We start from the raw sequence: 20,589 nt of genomic DNA on the forward strand, positions 1-20,589 counted from the left end.
GGGTAATGTAGCAATATCTTTCCAAATTTTAAGCCAACATATCATTCATTCCAGCAATTCTACTTCTAGGGATTTAGGTATAGTTGTGTGTGTATATATATATATATATACATTCACAGTGTATTCACAGTGCAGCCTGTCTGTAACAGACATTCTGTAACAGAGGACCAAACAAACAAACAAAACCCAAAAAACCCTAAAAACAAATATCGGACCGGTTGTATAGATTATGGTTCTTATAATCAATGAACTACAATGCATACCAGGCATTAAAAACTAATGGAATGGATGTATGCATAAACTGGGAAAATCAGTAACCAAGATATATTGTATACTGCTTTTGTATAAAATGAAAACCATCCATATATGTACAAATAAATATTTATATATATACAAGTATTAATGTATGCAGTTGGAAAGTACCTGGAAGAACGACACAGGGAACTGGGGCACTGGGACTTAACTTTCATTCCATGTCCTGTACTATGTCAATTCTGGTGTACCTACACGCTAATCGAACCTGCGCTACCGGCCCCCAGCTTAGGAGGGCACTGTCGCTCCTTGAATCCTGTTTACTAGTCAAACTTCTCCGTCAGCCAGCGTGGTGACGTCTTCACGGCGCTCGGTGGCGCGTGCGCAGTAGCAAGGGCCTGGGAACTGCGTGGGTTGCTGCCTAGGCGCTTCCGCCCCGGGATCTTGTTCTGGCACCGAAGGCGCTGCACTGGCGGCTTTGATTCTCTTGCAGTTGGGTGGGAGGCATCTCGGGGTCTACATGAGCCAGTGGCATCATGCCCGCGGCGGCTGGGGCCAGGGACGTGCGTTCTCTGGACGTCGCTCCACCAAGAAGAGGGGCGGAAACCACGTCCCGGAAAGGTAATCTGCCCTGGCTCCTGGGCGTGGCCCTCCGGTTCGGCGCTCGGGGGCCTGGGCTCCATGTCTTGTGGTCTCTTACCTGTCTCTGCCCTCGCGGCGCGCTTGGCCTGGCCACCCAAGCTGGGAGGCATTGATCCTCACGCTGCTCCGCCCACAGCAGCTGGGTTCTGGTTTCTCCCCATTCTGTTAAAAGCGAGGCTGTGCTCATTGCTTCTGTTAAAATGCACAAGGGTGGCTTTTAAAAATGGGACTGACTGGCAATGTTGGGGACACACCTTAATTACCAAATTGGAGTCTCCCTCGGTTCCTCGAGCTGTGTTATTTTGGCACAGCAACCGTGAGTAATGAGAACCAAGTTTGAGAGTAAAAACTCACAGCAATCGGAACTTTCCACCGAAAAAGTTGATTTATATTGTTTCCGGGCATCACAAAGGGCATATGGTTGCTTCCTCACACGTCTCATTTGAGATAGCTTCTGTGCAAATGATTAATTTTGAGATTTTGTTCATGTGTGCATTGAACCCTTTTATTCCTTGAAACCTTCCTTTCCTGCCATCTCCTACTTCAGGTCCCCTTAATTTTATCTCCTGAATATCTTTCCTGTGTCAGCTTCTTAATACAGGCCTTGCTTGATCTATTGCAATTAGGTCCTAACTAGTGTACATGTATCTACTCGTCTCCTTCCAATCCATTATTCACACATTCTATTCTTTTTAATAGACTAGTTGGAATATTGCCCATAACCATCAGAAACATGGTTTTAAGACTAAAAGGAAACTACCATCATCGTTAAGAGCCTGCAGAGACTGGACTCCTCTCTTGCTTTTCCAGCCGCATTTTGTGCCACTTTTGTCCTCACTTTACATACTTCAGCTATACTGAGTTAACCTTAGTGAACTAACTCATCCTACAGATGTCAGCTCAAATAATGACTTTTCACTGTGACTCCTGACATTATTAAGTGAAGTTCATAGTCCCTTTTCCATCAGGGTTTCTTTTAAAAATAGAACTTGAAGTTCCCTACTGACTGAATTTGATGGCATTCATTGTGTAGGTCTAAAGATTAACTGTGAAGTGAAAGAACCGAATTTAAACTTTTAGTCGACAGGTATACAGCAGTGACACCATAGTGTTAAGGACTGGGCTAGGTTTTATCAGGGATACGAAAGTACTGGCCACATCTGGGTTTAGACGTTCCTTATTTGTTGAGACCTTTGCACTGTTTTGTTGCCTTGTCTAGAAAAGTATAGGTTGTACCTAGGTGGGACTGAGTAAGTGGAACAGCAAAATTCAAAGCAGGGAGAAGAGGGGAACGTCTGTGTGGGCTATGGTGTCCATTTACAAGGAGCCGTCATTCTGTGCTGGGGGACGGGCTAACATAAAATCTGGCTAACAAAAAATGTATTAATAGGTGGAAAGACTATCTTCCAGTTGGACAACGGATGCCTGGGACTCGTTTCATTGCTTTCAAAGTTCCTTTGAAACAGGTAAGCAAAAGTTAATTCAGTATTCTTTCACAAATCAGAATTCATGATAGAGAATGCTGGCTCTCAACCTGGACACACTCCATTTTCCACCTTTTTTTTTTTAAGTTTTTGTTCATAATTTAGTTTTGTTTTTTAGTAATCTACCCAGTGTGGGGCTTAAATGCATGACTCTGTGGTCAAGAGTCACATGCGCTTCCCAGTGAGCAGCCAGGAGCACCTCCATTTTCCCTTTTTAATAGCAAGTATTTTGTGTCTCCCTTTACTATCCTGAAATAAAATTTATAGTTAAATACTACTTTGCTACTTCATTTTAAAGAAAAAAGTCAATGTAATGCTCTAATTATAATATAAACACTGAATAATATAAAGTGACTTGTAATAAAGTAATAGTAATTTCAATATGTAAATGCTTGGGCATGACTATATTAGAAATAAAAAAGTATTTGGTTGCCTGCACCACGAACAAACACTGCAAATGCAGACGATCTAGGTGGGTTTTACTGCCTCACTGTCAGAAATTTTCATTGTAGCGAACAGCTCTTAGTAGGTTTCCAAATAAAGTACAGTTTTTACGTGGTTGATAACGTGATTAGTATCCTGGAAAATTCAATGTACTTTAAAACTGTGCAGACAACCTCTTGTATTTATTTGCTAAATGAAGTTAGGTTCTAAGGGCTCAGATAATTATGTGCAGCTTTTCACCTATATAAGTGTTGCATAGGACATTCAAAAGTCATTTCAGGTGTGGGACACACTTATAGGACTGTTCTGAATTTGGCAAGATTTCTAGCATCCATGACCCCCATTTACTAAATAGTAGTGAGACTGTTTCACTCCCATCATCATAACTAAAAATTAAAAAGCCCTGGATTAGCAAGGTCGGGATTTCAGTATGGAAACTCTAAAGACCATGTTTTTGTTTGAACTGAGGAAGGAGTAAGTGAGGAAAGCACTTGACCAATATAAAAAAGGTAAGAAGAGACTCATGTCTCATGAAACTGCCCAGCACAGCATGGATTGGTATCTGGAAAAGCCACTTTGAATGTGTGGAGATTTTATTTAATTTGTGATTCATAGGTCTTTTTGTCTACAATGTTGGTTTCTCTGCATCCCTGGACTTAAAAACTAGTCTTTTCATAAAGATAAACTTAATGGATCTTATTCACATCCATCAACACCAAGCATAGTGTTTGGCATATAGTAAACATTAACAAACATTTGTTGAATGGACATCCCCAGCCCCCATTTGGAGTTACTGTGAATTATCTTCTATATTCCTCCTTTTCTCTGTGCGGTTGTCCTAACTCCTTAACTCCTTACCCAGTAGTCTCTAAAAGTGGATTCCTGAGCTTCCACAAGGGCCCCTGCTTAGCCCCTTGCCTGAAAGTACACCAACAAGATAGACAACAGGAAGACTCTTCAGTTTCCCATCCTCCACACAGCCACAAATCTTTCCTGTATGATGTCATGACAAAAAGCTGCCTCCTAGCTTTGTACACTCAGGTGATCTGACTCAGCGTTGGGATTGTTCAGGCACCGTACAGGGGATTACAGAGCTGCATAACCACCCCCAGCACAGTTCCTTTTCGTGCTGTAGAGTTAGGAAGTGAAATGTGACGTTGATTTCCTGTGTGTTTTATGGAAGTCACCCAAAGAAAAGCAGCCCCGATACTTGACAGTCACTTCTCATGCATACTGGAATATAAAATAGAATATGTTAAGTATCACATGAATCCCATGGCAAGAAATAAATAGGAATTCAAAAGAGGGGGAATGATAACAGACAGGAAGGCTTCCTAAAGAGTTTGTGACTTGGTGGGCCGCCTGGGTGGCTCATTCGGTTGAGCCTCCGACTTCGGCTCAGGTCATGATCTCGTGGTTCGTGGGTTCGGGCCCTGCTTCGGGCTCTGTGCTGGCAGCTGGCTCAGAGCCTGGAGCCTGCTTTGGATTCTGTGTCTCCCTCTCTCTCTGACCCTCCCCTGCTCACGCTCTCGCTCTCTCAGAAATAAATAAAAAACATTAAAAAAAAAAAAAGCACAGAACTGTGTAAAAACTGAGAGGCACTGCCAGCAATGATTAGTCTTCCTTCAATTATTTTATGTTGGGAGAAAAGAGTAAAAAACATTAAAAAATTAAAAAAAAAAATAAAGAGTTTGTGACTTGGTTACATAAAGTTAGTTGTTGTTTACATGACCGGAGATGATAATTGATTCATCAGTTCCACGTCTGTGAGAAGCTTACTGGAGAGGTTGTGTGCCTTGTTGTAATTAATTTACTCTTCAACACTTTGACAGTATTAAGTGGAAGACTTAATATCCTCAAACCGTCAAATCTTCCTAAGTTAACTTATTATAAATTTAACATCATCTCAAATAGATTGATTCTAAAACTCACAGAGAGAAGTAAACCTAAATAGCGAGGAAAATTCTGAAAAAGAATAATACTGGCAGAAGGGGATCATGGAACCCTGCCAGATACTAAGCCATATTAAGTGTTGATAGCGCACAAGTGATTTTTAGGGCAGGGAAACTATTCTGTGTGATACTATAAGGATAAATACGTCATTTTACTTTGGTAAGTAAATTCCAAACCATTCCTACTGGTATGGAATGTTGATGGTGGGGAAAGCTAATGTGGGGTAAAGGAGAGAGGGTATAAGACGGAACTCTACTTTCTGCTCAGTTTTGCTCTGAACCTAAAACTGCTCTAAAAAATAATCTATTAATTTTTTAAAAAGTGTGTTGTTGACATTTGAATAACCAAACAGATCAACGAACAGAGTAGGTAAATAAGCTAAATACGTAAAAGAATATTTAGCAATAGAAGCCACCTTTTATATAAAGAAGTATTCAGGAAGTATTCAGAAGTACCTAGTTATAGGTGCGCCAGGTGGAGCCGAAGATACAGTAGTGGACAAAACTGATGCAGTCTCTGCCTTCTGGGAGTTGCAGTCTGGTTAGGAGATCAACATGAGACAGATAAACACAGAAATAGAAATAAGCTTATTTTCTTCCCCCTCATCTCTGGAAGAAAGGACTGTAATATAGCTTATAAATTCCAGCAGAGTGGAAACTTTTCTTTGAATCTCATTGTGTGTTAGCATCACAGGACTTGAATAAATGGAAAAGGATTTTAAGCACATGTTTGCTTTTTCTTTCATTCTCTCTAACAGAGTTTTGAAAAGCACCTTGCTCCAGAAGAACGATTTTCCCCTTCGGATCTTTTTAACAAACTCCAAAAACAGAATGAAGAACTTGGACTGATTATTGACTTAACGTACACTCATCGCTATTATAAACCAGAGGTAAATGGAACCTTTAACTGAAAAGGACCTACTTTCTGATACTATAATAATTCATAGTAATTCAGTAGTTATCATCTTAACACTAAGGTGAATCTTGGCTTTCTTTCATGGATAATAGTTCAAAAAAAGGAAGTTAGTGGTTTTCTTAAGTGCATATTCTAAATGGTGTCTCAAAAATGAGATTAAAGACGTGAATTGAACTGTTGGACAGTAATTTTTATATGTGCTTAAGAAATTCTGTAAGCTTCCATGTTCCATATTTTGTGTTTTTTAAATTTTTTAAATCTTTTTCCTTAAATAGTTTATTGTCAAGTTGGTTTACATATAACACCCAGTGCTCATCCCATCAAGTGCCCCCCTCCATGCCTGTCACCCCCTTCTCCCCTCCCCCACCCCCCTCAGCCCTCAGTTTGTTCTCAGCATTCAAGAGTCTCTCATGGTTTGCCTCCCCCATGTTCCATATTTTGAAAATGAAATAAATTTTTAGTAAGAGTAGTAGCAGTCTAAAAGGAAAGAAGTAAATATCCACTATGTCTTTAGCACTTATTTTAAGTAATTGACTGAGCATGTAAGCATCATGGTAAAAGACCAACGTTAACTCTAGCTTTTCTTTCCTAATATCTCTGATAAAAGAATTCCATATGATCTGTTGGCCCATGTGGCAGATCAGTGGGAGGGAATTATCCTTCTGACCCATTTCATGGTCTTGGACAACAGTAACACTTAACATTTATTAATACTTTAAGGGGGCCTGGGTGGCTCAGTCGGTTAAGCGTCTGACTCTTGGTTTTTAGCTCATTTCATGATCTCACGTTTCATGAGTTTGAGCCCTGCATCAGGCTCATGGCTGGCAGTGCGGCGCCTGCTTGGGATTCTCTGTCTCTGTTTCCCTCTGCCTCACCCCTGCTTACACTCTCTTTCTTTCAAAATAAATAAACATTCAGAAAACAGATTTGTAAAGTAGTTCGCCATTTAAAAAGTACTTTTACATACCTTGTCATAGTTAATCCTCACAATAGTCCTTTGCTGATGAAGTAGTAGTAGTACTGATATCTCCTCCTCAGTGCTTGCTCTGCACTAAGCTCAGGATAGACCATTACAATTGCTTATTTTACAGATGATGAATCTGAGGCTCAAAAAAGGAAGAAGTGACACTTAAATTCAGTTATTCCTCTTTTTGTGTGTGTGTGTGGTCAGTTGTACATAATTTTATCATTTTAACCATTCATAAGTGTCCAATTCTGCAGCATTAAATACATTCACAACATTGTGTAACCATCATCACTGCCTGTAACCAAAACTTTTTCATCATCTGAAACAAAAATGGCACCTGTTAAACAGTAATGCCATTTCCTCTTCCTGCAGAGGTAGCCTGTATGCTAGTCTCTGTCTCTGTGAAGTGGACTACTCTAGGTACCTCATGTAAGTGGCATCAGACATTTTTGTCCTTCTGTGACTCACTTCACTAAACATAATGTTTTCAAGTTTCATACATGTAACCAAACGTCATTCCTCGTCATTGCTGAGTAATACTCCATTGTGTGTATATTCTGTATTTTGTTTATCTTTTCATCTGTTGATGCACACTTGAGTTGTTTCCACCTTTTGGCTATTGTGAATAATACTGCTGTGAACAGTGGTGTACTAGTCGTTGTTCTCACCCCTGCTTTTACCTTCTTTGCATGTATAGGTAGGAGTGCAGTTATTGGATCATATGGTAGTTCTATGTTTAGAAACCTTTGAGAAACCACCAAACTGTTTTCCAGTGTTGTTTTTTGTGTGTTTGTTTTAATGTTTTATTGTTTATTTTTGAGAGAGAGAGACAGAGACAACATGGGCAGGGGAGGGACAGAGAGAGAGGGAGACACAGAATCTGAAGCAGGTTCCAGGCTCTGAGCTGTCAGCACAGAGCCTGATGTGGGGCTTGAATTCATGAATCGTGAGATCATGACCTGAACTGAAGTCAAACGCTTAACTGACTGAGCCCCCCAGGTGCCCCACCAATGTCATTTTTAAAACAATTACCACAAATTTTAAACATACACAGAAGTAGACATAATACTGTGGGTGTTCACTGTACACCCATGAACTCATCCAGCTTTAATCTTTATTAATTGATGCTGTCGTTTTTCATCTGTACACCTTCTGGTTTCACCCCATTCCATATAATTTTGAAGCGGATCCCATATAGCATATAATTTCACCTGTACATTTTTTATATATATATATATTTAAAATATAGTACTTTTATTCCTTACTATCATTATTTAACATTAAATATCTAGTCAGTGCTCAAAGCTTCAATTGTCTTCTAAATGTCATAAAAATGTTTTATGGGGCGCCTGGGTGGCTCAGTCGGTTAAGCGTACAACTTTAGCTCAGGTCATGATCTCATGGTTCGTGAGTTCGAGTCCCGCATCAGGCTCTGTTCTCAGAGCCTGGAGCCTGCTTCAGATTCTGTGTCTCCCTCTCTCTCTGCCCTTCCCCTGCTCACACTCTGTCTTTTTCTCAAAAATAAACAAACATGAAAAAAGAAAAACAAATTTGAATTAAATCCAAATAAGGTTCACCCTTTGCCTTTCATTATAAGGTCTCTGAAGTCTTATTTAATCTGTAGGTTCTCCTTCCACATCTCTCTCTCTCTCTTTTTTCTCCCTCCTTGAATTTTATTTATTTTAATTTTTTATCTTTTAATGTTTTATTTATTTCTGAGAGAGAGACATCTGGGCAGGGGAGGGTCAGAGAGAGAGGGAGACACAGAATCAGAAGCAGGCTCCAGGCTCTGAGCTAGCTGTCAGCACAGAGCCCAACGTGGGGCTTGAACCCACGATCCGTGAGATCATGACCTGAGCTGAAGTCAGATGCTTAACTGACTGAGCCACCCAGGCGCCCCTAGTTTTTGAAGAAACCAGACAGTTTGTTCTATCTAGATTTGATGATTTCCTCCCTATGTGTTAACATATTCTTCAGTCTTTTATTTCCTGTAAATTGGTAGTTGGACCTAGAGGCTTGACTAGATTAAGACTTTTTTTTTTTTTGGCAAGACTGTTTCCTGGGTTATGATGTGTCATTCTGGAGAGATGTGTAAGTGATTCTCTCTCTCTCTGGTATTACAGTCACTGATGATTAATACCCACATCCATTAATTCATTTGGGGCTTCAAAACATAGTGAATTTTATTCCTTGTTCACTTACTAGCTGGACATGTTTCTGTCAAGAGAAGCTTCCCCTCATCATCTGTTTGGTTGCCTAGTTGTAGAGGGATGTGATTCTTGCCTTTTATTTAACAAGTGTCAAAATGAGTTGATCCACTAATAATCCTCCAGTGGTGACCATTGAGTTTTATGTATTTGCTTTTTGTATCATTATGTACTTCATTGCAGTTATTCTCATTGAGGCACAAATTGAGGCCCTGTCTTGCCCAGTTGGGGCTTCTGAGTATGGCTCCCGAGTATGACATCAGTTGTTTGTAGGCTTTTTCTGTGATCAGAGCTGGAAATGTGTATGTTTGTTTTTAATATAAAATAAATCAGATTATATTGGCACTTTCCATCTAAATTCAGAACCACAGGATTTTCACTTAACCTCTTCTGTCTTTTATTGGTATCTCATTTTCTCCCACCTCTAGAATACCAGCTCTCAACAGTGCCTGAAATTTGCTCATTCTCACAGTTCAAATCCAACTTTTCCTGACTCTTTTCTACTTTTCTACTTAAATCACAGCTGCTTTATGGCCCTTAAGATATAAAATATTAAGTAGAATTATTTATATAAGTTTTAATTTTTATTCATTCATTTAAATGGATTTGGCTTTCAGTTTTATATGCTTATTGACTACCCATTCTATAGGTTTTGGTTTTTTGCCATTCTGTAATTTTAATAAAAATCAGATGATACTTCCTGGTTGAAGCATCTTGGGAAAAAATGTCTTTTTTATCAGAATTACTGACAAACTGTTTATTGTAATCTCTTGGTTTATATTCTGGGTTCTCTCACTAATTTTTAATTCTTTCCTTACAAATGAAATAATACACATTTTCATGGTTTTGCCTTATAGGACTTACCAGAAACCATTCCTTATTTAAAAATTTATACAACTGGGCATCAGGTGCCTGATGATGACACTATTTTTAAATTCAAATGTGCTGTTAATGAGTTTTTGAAAGAAAATAAAGATAATGGTGAGTTTTTCTTTTTCTCTTAAACATTGGTATACATTTTGAATGGGGTTTGAATTTTTAGTTTTAACATTAGGCCTGTTGTGTTTGGTAATGTTAAGATAGAAATGTCAGATGGTGCTAAGAGAGTGAGTTTCTCCTTGTATGGTCACAAATAAACAATTTAGTTTGAAAAGTGGTTTTAATGAGAAATGTGAACTAGTTTACACATCTCTTTTTAAAACATTTGACTGGGAAATATATAATAAACATATTCTTTGATTCATTGGTTCAGAGGTGAGAGTTGGGGGAGGAAAGGTTAAACATATCAGGGTACGGTGTAAAGGGTATGGGGAGTGTGGCTTGGGTGACCCTCCATTGAAAACAAGGGGAAAAAAATCTCAAGAGTCTTAGAGTCTATAAAAGAGATAACAACAGGAAAAGGTTTGGAATGAGACAGACCCCTAGAAGCAGAGCAAACCAAAGTGCATCAGTGCAGTGGCATCCTCATCATGCACATTTAAGATGTTTCTGCTGTTTTTCCACTTTGGATACACCTGGGGAAGGACACCACCATCTCTTATTCAGACAGGAAGAACTTTGAAAGGCTGGTGTTTCTTGTTTCTGCTTTAAGATCTACCTTACTCTGCTGAAAATAGATCTAATTAAGCTATTAGTTTCTGAATCTTAAGGATCCACTTAACTGTTTCTGGCTATCAGAAAGAATGTGCTGTTTGCCATATTTTAAGACTGAAGAATCTTTTGGGGCACCTGGGTGGCTCAGTTGGTTAAACGTCCAACTTCGGCTCAGGTCATGATCTCACGGTTCGTGGGTTCGAGCCCCACGTCGGGCTCTGTGCTGACAGCTAGCTCAGAGCCTGGAGCTTGCTTCAGATTCTGTATCTCCCTCTCTCTCTGACCCTCCCCTGCTCACACTGTCTCTCTCTCAGAAATAAATAAAAAACATTAAAAAAAAAAAAAAAAAGGACTGAAAACTCTTTTGTCTTTGGAGAGCTGCTGACCTGCATGAAAAAGTGTTCATTTTGTTCTCTTTCTAAATTTAGCTTGCGGAGTGTATGCTTTATTACATAAATATGACAGATAGTAAATATTCCATATGTGTATACACAAACAGGGAGGAAGGGAGAAAGAATAGAGATGGAGGTGAGAAGATCAGGGATGGGAGGTGAGAGAAAGAGACAGGAAATATTAGATAATTTTTCACACCATAACGTGATCACCTAATGCAGGCACTAGCACTTAAATATCTTAAGCCTTGTTCGCAGATCTTTCCTGTACTTTAAACTTGAGAAGCTTGGCCTTGCCTCTGACAACCACGTCGTCAACGGAGGAAGTAAATAATCTGATTTGTATTAACTTGTATCAGAAACATGACTGTAAGAAGTTAGGGTGCAGCGGCCAGCCTACTTGCTGCTTCCAGGCTCCTCTATGTGGAGCTGTATACAGTATTCCATCTGTTCTGTGAGGGCTGTAAGAGCTGTATGAGTACATGTGAACACGTTTGTAAATCTTGTTTGTAATTAAGTGCAACAGGAATATGGAGGAGAGGTTGAGGAAAGCCTGACTGAGGAGACAGCATTTGAAGAACACTTGGCCAGAATGAGGAAAGGACAGCCCAGGTTTGGGGAACAAGCACAACAGGCACAGGGCTTGAACTTGTGCCGGGGAGCGGCAGCCTCTGGTGTGACTAGAGGGTTGTGTGAAAGGGTGTAGAATTCACATGTTCATTTTCAACAGATACGTATAGGACACCTTCAAAGTTGAAGGCACTGTTCTGGGAAGCAGGAACAGAAGAAAGTTCTTTCTCTTTTATACTTTGCATTCTAGTGGGGGAGAGGGATAAATAAGTAACTGAAATGTCAGATGGTGGTAAGTGCTATAGAGAATAACAAGTAGGATACAGAAGTGAGGGAATGTGTTGGGTGATCAGGGGAGGCCTCTCTATTAAGATGTCATTTGAGTAGAGCCTTAAAAGGAGTGAGGAGCCATTGGATATTTAGGGAGACGGGGCTGGGAAACAGAGCATTCCAAAGCAGAGGGAATAGTAGGTGCAAAGTCCCTGAGGCACGACTGTGCTTGGCATGTTTGAGGAATAGGAAGGAGGCCAGTGTAGCTGGAGTGTGGAAAGTGTGTGAGGGCAGAGCAGTAGAAAATGGAATGTGAGAGGTGGGCAGGGGCAGGAGGGGTGGATCACATAGGTCCCTGTGATTCCTAGTTCAAATCCTGTGGACTTAACAGTTCAGTTGGAGAGACGGGTTGATGATACTATTTATGAAGAGTTCTAAATGCTGTGCTAAAGGAAGATTTTTAAGCAAGGGAGCAACCCTGTGAGTTTGTGTCTTAAGTTAACATCTTCCATATGGAGAAATAGATTGAAATAGATGAAATTTAGGGGTAGGGACGTGGTCATCCAAGCAGGGGAGGCCACATGCTTTCCTACCAGACACCACCTAGTCACAGACATAAGTTTTCCCAAGATCAACAACACATGATCGTTTTTTATTTAACTTCTCATAAAATTTTTTTAAATGATGGACTAAGAAATACTGTGACACAGTTGGAAAAATCGTAGACTTGATCCTAGTCTTTGTTCTGTTTGCTTGCTGTGCAGCTTGGCCTTACGTCTCCAGTTCTAGCTTTTTCTTTTTTTTTTTTTAATATTTATTTACTTTTGAGAGAGAGCGAGCACAAGCAGGGGAGGGGCAGAGAGAGGGAGACACAGAATCGGAAGCAGGCTCCAGGCTCTGAGCTATCAGCACAGAGCCTGATGCAGGGCTTGAACTCGAACTGCGAGATCATCGCCTGAGCCAAAGTCAGTCACTTAACCAACTGAACCACCTAGGCGCCCCAGTTCTCGCTATTTCATTGTAAAATACCAACAGTGCTGCTCACCCAACCGCTTCACAGGCACATAGACTGTGGTGTGTGGGGAGCAGCAAATGACAGAGGAATGGAAGCACCGTGGGATCTCAGGAGTCCCACCAAAACTGTCCTTTTTAATACTCAGCATCGAAAGTAAAGCATTGCATTTGTTTCACTCAAAAACAAATTTCATTTTTCTTGTGGCCTGTTTTCTTTTTCACGCTCGTTTTCTACATTTAATCAGTTACTGTTGGTCTTCTAGATTAAGACAGCTGGGTTCATCTCAGTGCCATTCTACCTGACCAGGCTGTCACCAGTTTACATGATTGCATGTAATAGGGGTGATGCAAAATTTCCCAGAGACTGAATTTTCACTTTATGTTAGATAATTCTTTATAGTGTATTCCTAAAATAACTCACTCCTCGTCAGTTACTCCTTTTTAGGGTAGTGGTAGTGTTGTGGTAACTAATAAATGGTACTCAAAAGAAAATTGTAGTACTTGCTTTTAGTCTGTCTACATCACCTATTTAACTCTGTATTCCTTGTTTTGTAGACAAACTTATTGGTGTTCATTGTACCCATGGTTTAAACAGGACCGGCTATCTCATCTGCAGGTGAGTTGCCAACTCCAAGAGATAGACTGTGTTTAAGTTGCTTCATGTACAGTAGTATTGCAAGCCAGTTGCAAAAAAATGCAGTCAGCTTTGAAATGTATGAAGGAGGAAGAAGTCTTGCTCCTCACCCAAAGGTTACCACCAGTAATGAGTACGTATTTTTTCAGCCTTTAAAAATGCAGATACAAGTATGTACATGTAATTTAATAGTGTTATATTTAGACATCCTGTTTTATAATTTAACACATGGTGGACATCTTCCTGTGAAATTATTTGGAAACTTCATTCTTTTTTAAATTTTTAAAAAAATGTTTATTTTTGAGAGAGAGCGAGCACAAGTGGGGGATGGGCAGAGAGAGAGGGAGACGCAGAATCCAAAGCAGCTCCAGGCTCTGAGCTGTCAGCACAGAGCCCGATGCGGGGCTCGAACCCACAAAACTGTGAGATCGTGACCTGAGCCAGAGTCAGACACTTAACCACTGAGCCACCCAGGCACCTCTCATTTTTTTAAAGGCCTGTATTGCTGTTTACTGATAAACATAAAAGTCAGAAGTTCTTAATATTTTAAAACATGGAATTATTGAACATTGCCATATGAACAAATTTGAATATACATGCTATTTTCTCAGAGATAATTTCAGTCAGAATGGAATTTCTGAATCAGAAGTTGATGCTTTTGTGGTTTTTTGAAGACTTTGCTACACTGGACTGTCTTATATTTGTTCATTCAGAAAACACTTTTTGAGCATCTGTTATGTATAACTGCTATGCTGGGCGCTAGCACAAAGACTTGAGAGCCTTGACTTGGCCTTTGGGAACTCTAACAGTCTAGAGAGAGAAGACATTCAAATATCACACAAATGCATGTGTAATTATAACTCTGACAAATGCCAAGAAGAAGAGGGACATGGTACATGGAGAGCATATCAATAGGGAGGATTTGACCTTAGTTACAAAAGTTTCTGTGGGTATGTTTGAGCTGCTTACTGAAGGATGATGAGTTATTAACCTGTTAGGGACCCTGGGGAGAGAATTCTGGGGATAAGGAGCAGCAAGGACCGATAATAGGAAATCATATGCTGTGTTGGAGAACAAACCAGGGAGGCTGAGCCATGGGAAGTATGGCATTAAAAAGGAGCTGAAAAGTTTAAAAAACAAAAACAAGGTGGGGGGAGGGAAGCGCCTGGCTAACTAAGTCAGTAGAGCAGGTGACTCTTGATCTCAAGGTCATGAGTTTGAGCAGGAGGGGCACCTGGCTGGCTTATTCAGAGGAGCATGGAGTGATCTTGGAGTCCGTGAGCTTGAGCCCCATGTTGGGTGTAGAGAGATTACTTNTTAAGCGGTTTCCACACTCTGGGGCGCCCAGCATGAGACTCCGTCTCATAACCCTGAGATTATGGCCTGAGAAGAAATTTAGATGCTTAACCAACTGAGCCACCCAGGTGCCCTGAGTTTACTTTTTTAAAAAAAGTTTAAAATAGAGCTGCAGGGGCATCTGGCTTGTTCAGTCAGAAGGGCATACGACTCGATCTTGGGTTTGTGAGTTCAAGCCCCATGTTAGGCACAGAGATTATTTTAACAATTTAAAATGGAATGTGGGGAGGAGCTAGATCACGCAGGTCTATGTTTAAGGTTTTAGACTTTACCTTAAGAGTAATCGAAAACCACTGAACTTTTTTTGTTAAGGGTTTGGAGAACATAATCAAATTTGTATTTTCAAGTGATTATTTTGCTACTGAGCAGAGATGATACTGTAGTTGGAAAGAGTGGAAGCAAGAAGACAGGTTAGGTTTTTGTCAAAATCAGGGCATGATAGTAGCTTGGACCAGGTGTGGTGGTCATTTTGGTAGAAAGATGTGGACATCTTCTAGAGATATTCAGGTGATGTCATTTTAGGACTTTGTAGGTTGAAGATGAGGGTGAGGAAGAAATGGCTGACAGTGGTGGGGACTCCTAAGCTTTTGGCCCATATAGTTGGACTGTTTAGCTGTGATGTTAATATTTTTCCCAATTTTTTTTTTTGCTCTTTGTTGGTTCCTAATAAATACTCTGTCATATTAAGTAAGACTCCTGTTTCTGGCATGCAAAACACTTTGATCAAAAATGACTGTTGTAGGGGCGCCTGGGTGGCTTAGTCGGTTGAGCGTCCGACTTTCGCTTAGGACATGATCTCGCGGTTTGTGGGTTCGAGCCCCGCGTCGGGCTCTGTGCTGACTGCCNAGCCAGGTGCCCTGATGTTTGTTTATTTTTGAGGGGGCGGGGGGGAGAGACAGAGCATAAGCAGGGGAGGGGCAGAGAGATACGAAGAGAGAGAATATAAAGCAGGCTCCATGTCTGAGCTGTCATCACAGAGCCTGACCTGAGGCTTGAACTCCCAGACAGTGAGATCATGACCTGAGCCGAAGTTGGACACTTAACCAACTGAGCCACCCAGGCACCCTACCAGATGCCTTTTTAATGTCTGCCAATTTGGTCCTGTATTTTCTTCTTTCATTTGTTGACTAAATTGTTGTATTAATTACATTAATATATTTTCTAAAGTTGGGTCATCATTGCATCCTTGGAATAAAGTCTTTTTGTGGTCATAGTATATCATTCTTTAGTAGTTATTGGATTAGATATGCTGATGTTTTCTTAGGATTTTTATATCTGTATTTGTATGTGAAAATGGACCTCTTTTGAAAAAACTTGATTTTTTTCTTCTTATATATAAATGACTCAAATTATGTTGTTTTGTTAGATATTTGATTGATGTAGAAGGCATGAGGCCAGATGATGCAATTGAATGTAAGTATGAGGGTTGTCACTATTTTTCCCTTTTTATAAAAGTTGAAGGTGGAAATGTGGATGCATTTCTCAAATTTTGGAAAAAAGAATTGTAATTCATTTGCTCTGACATAATATAATCTTTTGCCAAAAATTTATAAAGGGACGTATCTGGAAGTAGTGAGGTATAACAGCCTGAATAATTCATCAGTGAATTTCAGCTTTGATCTACTTTCTCTGGGAAAGATTTACTTTTTGTACAGTTATTTCTAACAGTTCATCTACTCCTCAGTATTCAATAGGTGCCGTGGACATTGCTTGGAAAGACAAAATTATATTGAAGACCTTCAGAAGGGCCCCATCAGAAAGTATGTTGCATTTTATATGTGAGGTTCGTGGTTAGGGAGATCTGTTTGTAGATTATTTCAGCTGTACATACCCACTCTTCCTGAGGCTTCCTTACTTGCTTGGGAAATCTAAACAAGGAGAGAAGTAGGGGAGGATGGCATTGTTATTTTCATGGACCAAAATGTAGTTACTAAATTGGCCACTGAATTTGGAAACCAGTAATATTGTGTGGAAATGTTCTCTTTGAGGAGTTGGGATTCCAGTGTATCCAGATCGAGTGGTTTTGAAGCTGCACCACGTATGATGGAACCAGTCCACACTATTAAATCTGTTAACCAAGGACAGAGGTATAACCTACATCGTCAGACCCAAGGTTATCCAGTACCTTGGCATTTCCACAGCCAGACCCAAGATTTGCAGCAGTCAGTAAGGTATCTCTGCTGTTCTCTTTCCGGAATTGAAATAGAAATTTATAATGCAGCGCAAACACGTAGTAATGATTAGGAATTGACGTTTTCCAGATGATCACTGTCAACCAGGAGGTATCATTTGCTCCGTGTTTTGCATGGGGCTTTGCATTTTGCAAGCTCTAAATGTTTTGCATTTAGAAAATCAAGTATAGGATGGGGAATATGTGACTTTTCAGAGGCAGTTGAAAAATGACTTAGAAAATTTCATTGATTCTAGTTTAAGCTGACAGTTTGATGTGATTACCAAAAAGGATCTTGCATTCTTAGGCTGCATTAATAGTGGTAAAGTTTACAGAATAAGGAAGGTTGTTGTTTAAGAGTAAATGCAGATTACAGAGAAATTAGTAGAATTCTTGTATGATATATTAAATTTACTGATCTTGCTTTTGAAACAATTAAATTTCAATCTTAATTTTCCAAATTTGTTATGTGTCCCATAATTAGAATTTCTACACTTGATAACTAATTTGTATATGTATGTATTTATAAAATGAAAGCAGCTTTTTGTTTTTAAAAATAACCTTATTCTGTCTGATGTCAACTCTGCCAAACTTGGGGACAAAATATTTGATTAGAAAAGTGTGGGCATTTATCTCTGTAGGGAGAGGTGGAATGGCTCCTAGAAACCTACCATGTGGCAAGGTGTTGTGGTAGGTAATTTAATTATGTTGTCTTAATTTACCTTGAAAACAACTCATGAAGATTGAAGGTATTGCTTCCATTTTATAAAAAACTAAGAAGACTAAACAACTTATCTGCTAAGGTTATACAGGTAGAAAACAGTAGAACCGGAGTATCTATGTATTATTTTATAAAGCTTATTATATATCTGATTAAAACTAATAGTAATTATTTTGTTGTTTGTTTAAGAAAATTTTCACAGAATCAGAACATTTACCAGAGAGGCCTTATCCCTCCTCCTGGTCCCCCTGGAGAGGACTATTCACAAATGAGGTACTCTTGGAGTGTAATGCCAAATGCCAGTCAAACAGTCCAGAATAAAACGTGGTATCCTGGCACTTACTACGGACTAGCCTATCCAGCCTATTGTGGATGGACCCAATGACACCAGTGTATCCTGGAAATCTCTCTGTGGACAGAGCAAGACTGAAGACAGCTGGAGTGACCTTTTAGAAGATCAGGTCAAATGAGGTTTATAATCTGTATCATTCCTCCCTTATGTGTTCAGACTTCAGGAAAAATTACATTGATACTTAACCTCTTTGATGAGAAGTTTGCTGTATTTGCAACAGTAAAGAAATAATCTGTCATTCAGTCTTCAATTTTTTAAAAGATGATGATATTTTAGAACTGATAACGTAATAAAGAATTTCCCTTGCAACTTATTCTTTAAAAATTCTGTTCTCTTGGGGCGCCTGGGTGGGTCAGTTAAGCGTCTAACTCTTGATTTCAGCTCGGGTCATGAGTTCACGGTTTGTGAGATTGAGTTGCTCATCAGGCTCTGTGCCTGTGTGGAGTGAAGTGCGGAGCCTGCTTGGGATTCCACCAACCCCCCACCCCCTGCCTCTCATGCTCTCGCTCTTAAAATAAATAAATAAGTAAAACTTAAAATTCTGTCTTCTTTATCAGTGATTTCCTTCTGACTAATCTTGTGGTAGGAGTGAGTGTATGAGCAGAAATTTTTAGTTTTGTCATACTCTATTATTGACCCAATCATTAGGAGTATCTTTCCGCCCCGCCCCCGCCAAGTGTTCAAGATTTCTATTACAATGTACCTAAAAGACCAACCATCTCTTTAGAACCTAATCACTACTTGAAATTAGTAATTGTATGTTTGTGATTGGACATTTCTTTCTTTGGAAGTCTGTTGTAGGATTTGACCAATTTCTGTCACTGAATTGTCAGATATGCCATCTATCTAACACAGGAATGGATAAACTTTCAGGCACTGACTAATGGTTGGGCGAGAACAACTGATTGATAAATCAGAATCCTGGGTAATTTGCCTGGCAGGGTAATTGTTATCTACTGGGTAGAACTATTTGGAAAACTGGAAAACTTTTATAGACAAAGTTCTTTAATGAACAAAAGAGGATACAACATTTAAAGCCTGGGATGCCTGGAAAACTTGTGGACAAGCATGGCTCCTTGTGTTATTACTTCTCTGTTGAACATAAACTTACTGGGATCTCTTTCCACTTGCCTCACAACAGAGTAGTGCCTTGATCTTGATTTCTAAGTTCTCTTTTCTGCTGGTAAACCTCTGGAACATACAGATGGATCGCTTGGGAGGTGTTAAATATTTTTAGTTGTAAAGGAAGCCAGAGACCTTAGTTTCCTCAAGACAGTGTCTCATCAACATGACATCCAAGCCTCTGTAGATATTTGGTGAATACTTGTACATCCTGGCTTCATTTTTTTAAAGTCTCAGACTTTGAATATCTGTATCCTAGAATGTCTTGTGCTGCACGTGATAGGCATTTTCTTTTTGTGCTTTTCCATACCAACGTGTGGAACCTTGACTCTCAGGAAGTGCTCTAGTTCAACCAGTGCCCTGGTCTGTGTCTAATTAGCTCAGTCAGGCTGCTCCCCTTCATCTGAGTGATGGCTCGTGACGGTTTCCTGTGCCTGCCACATGTAACAGATCCAGAAGTTCTTCCTGCTAAAAGGCTGCTCTTGCGGAACTGTTCCCCAGGATACATCATGAAGACTCACTTGGACTGAAATTGGAGCAAGATAACTGGTGAGGCATGAAAAACACACAGGGGCAGGTATGGGAATCCAGCTGTTTTCCTGGGCAAGCAGTTTCTAAGGAGGACATTGTCAGCACGGTTACCATCATTATAAGTACTGCTACCTTCAAAATATGTGACCCTATCGTGCCCTCTGTCCCCTGCCCTTTCAGTTGTCAACATGGTTTGTTAAAAAACAAAAACAAAAATGAGTCTCCCTTTGCTATCTCATGTCTCGTTCTGGACCACAGGAGAGTTCTGGCTTCTACTCGCACCGCACTGTTGTAAGACCTCTGACAAAAGGGACCAATGGCTCCCTTTTTTTTTTTTCCAGAGGTCTTCAGGGGCCTTTTAAGCTTTTAAAATTTTCATATTTATTTTTTAAGAATGTGTGAATTGTTTAAAATTCAAATAGTTCTTGGGTGCCTGTATGGCTCAGTCAGTTAAGGATCCAACTCTTGACTTTGGCTCAGGTCATGATCTCACAGTTTGTGAGTTCGAGCCCTGCATCAGTCTCTATGCTGACAGTGCAGAGCCCGCTTGGGATTCTTTCCCTCCCTCGCTGTTCCTCCCCATCTTGTATTTTCTCTCTCTTAAAATTAATTAAAAACTTTTTAAATAAAATTGAAATAGTTATACTGAACTATTGGAAAAGAATAGTTCTCTGCCTGCTCTATCCCTGCCTATCACTCCCCAGAGACAAACTGAGTATTTTTGCATTACCTTCTAGTAATTGCCTCCATGTTTAAATACTATGCTTATTTAGCCACTTCTTGATTTTTCCATTTGTGATACTACCTGTTGACCTCCTGCTGTGGAAGATGAGGATTTAGCTCATGCACATCATCTACCCACATGCATACTTCTGTCCCCTCATCCCTTCCATACATTTCCCAACTTCTGGTCCAGTCAGTATTCCAGGTTCATGTTGTTTACTAGGCAGCTGTCGTTCAGCCCTGAGCCACAGCAGACCGGGATTCTGTTCCTTCTACA

General features: G+C 39.9%; 1 protein-coding gene across 3 annotated transcripts; it reads left to right on the forward strand.

Annotated features, from left to right (window-relative positions):
• Positions 1-645: 645 nt before the first annotated feature.
• Positions 646-18,249, forward strand: DUSP11 (dual specificity phosphatase 11). Of its 3 annotated transcripts, none has more exons than XM_077766278.1 (9): positions 646-873; positions 2,285-2,360; positions 5,533-5,664; positions 9,722-9,845; positions 13,259-13,319; positions 16,060-16,106; positions 16,378-16,453; positions 16,682-16,864; positions 17,774-18,249. In XM_077766278.1, exons 1-9 carry the CDS (start codon positions 773-775, stop codon positions 17,967-17,969), a joined length of 996 nt encoding a protein of 331 aa, XP_077622404.1. In that variant the 5' UTR covers positions 646-772; the 3' UTR covers positions 17,970-18,249. The 3 variants fall into 3 exon arrangements, with proteins under 3 accessions (XP_077622404.1, XP_077622402.1, XP_077622403.1); XM_077766276.1 differs by having other exon boundaries at positions 683-873; positions 16,685-16,864; XM_077766277.1 differs by lacking the exon at positions 646-873 and adding an exon at positions 965-1,210.
• Positions 18,250-20,589: the final 2,340 nt, after the last annotated feature.

Source organism: Crocuta crocuta, unplaced genomic scaffold (genome assembly GCF_008692635.1).
Source record: "Crocuta crocuta isolate KB4526 unplaced genomic scaffold, BGI_CrCroc_1.0 scaffold113, whole genome shotgun sequence".
In the NCBI taxonomy this organism is placed as follows: Eukaryota; Metazoa; Chordata; class Mammalia; order Carnivora; family Hyaenidae; genus Crocuta; species Crocuta crocuta.

What these genes read in the sequence shown, in the direction of transcription:
- DUSP11 (XM_077766278.1), top strand. Translation starts at nt 773, where the DNA reads ATGAGCCAGTGGCATCATGCCCGCGGCGGCTGGGGCCAGGGACGTGCG. An exon ending in TCAAAGTTCCTTTGAAACAG is followed by an intron (nt 2,361 to 5,532) that starts GTAAGCAAAAGT and finishes TCTCTCTAACAG; the next exon opens with AGTTTTGAAAAGCACCTTGC. An exon ending in GATTTGCAGCAGTCAGTAAG is followed by an intron (nt 16,865 to 17,773) that starts GTATCTCTGCTG and finishes TGTTTGTTTAAG; the next exon opens with AAAATTTTCACAGAATCAGA.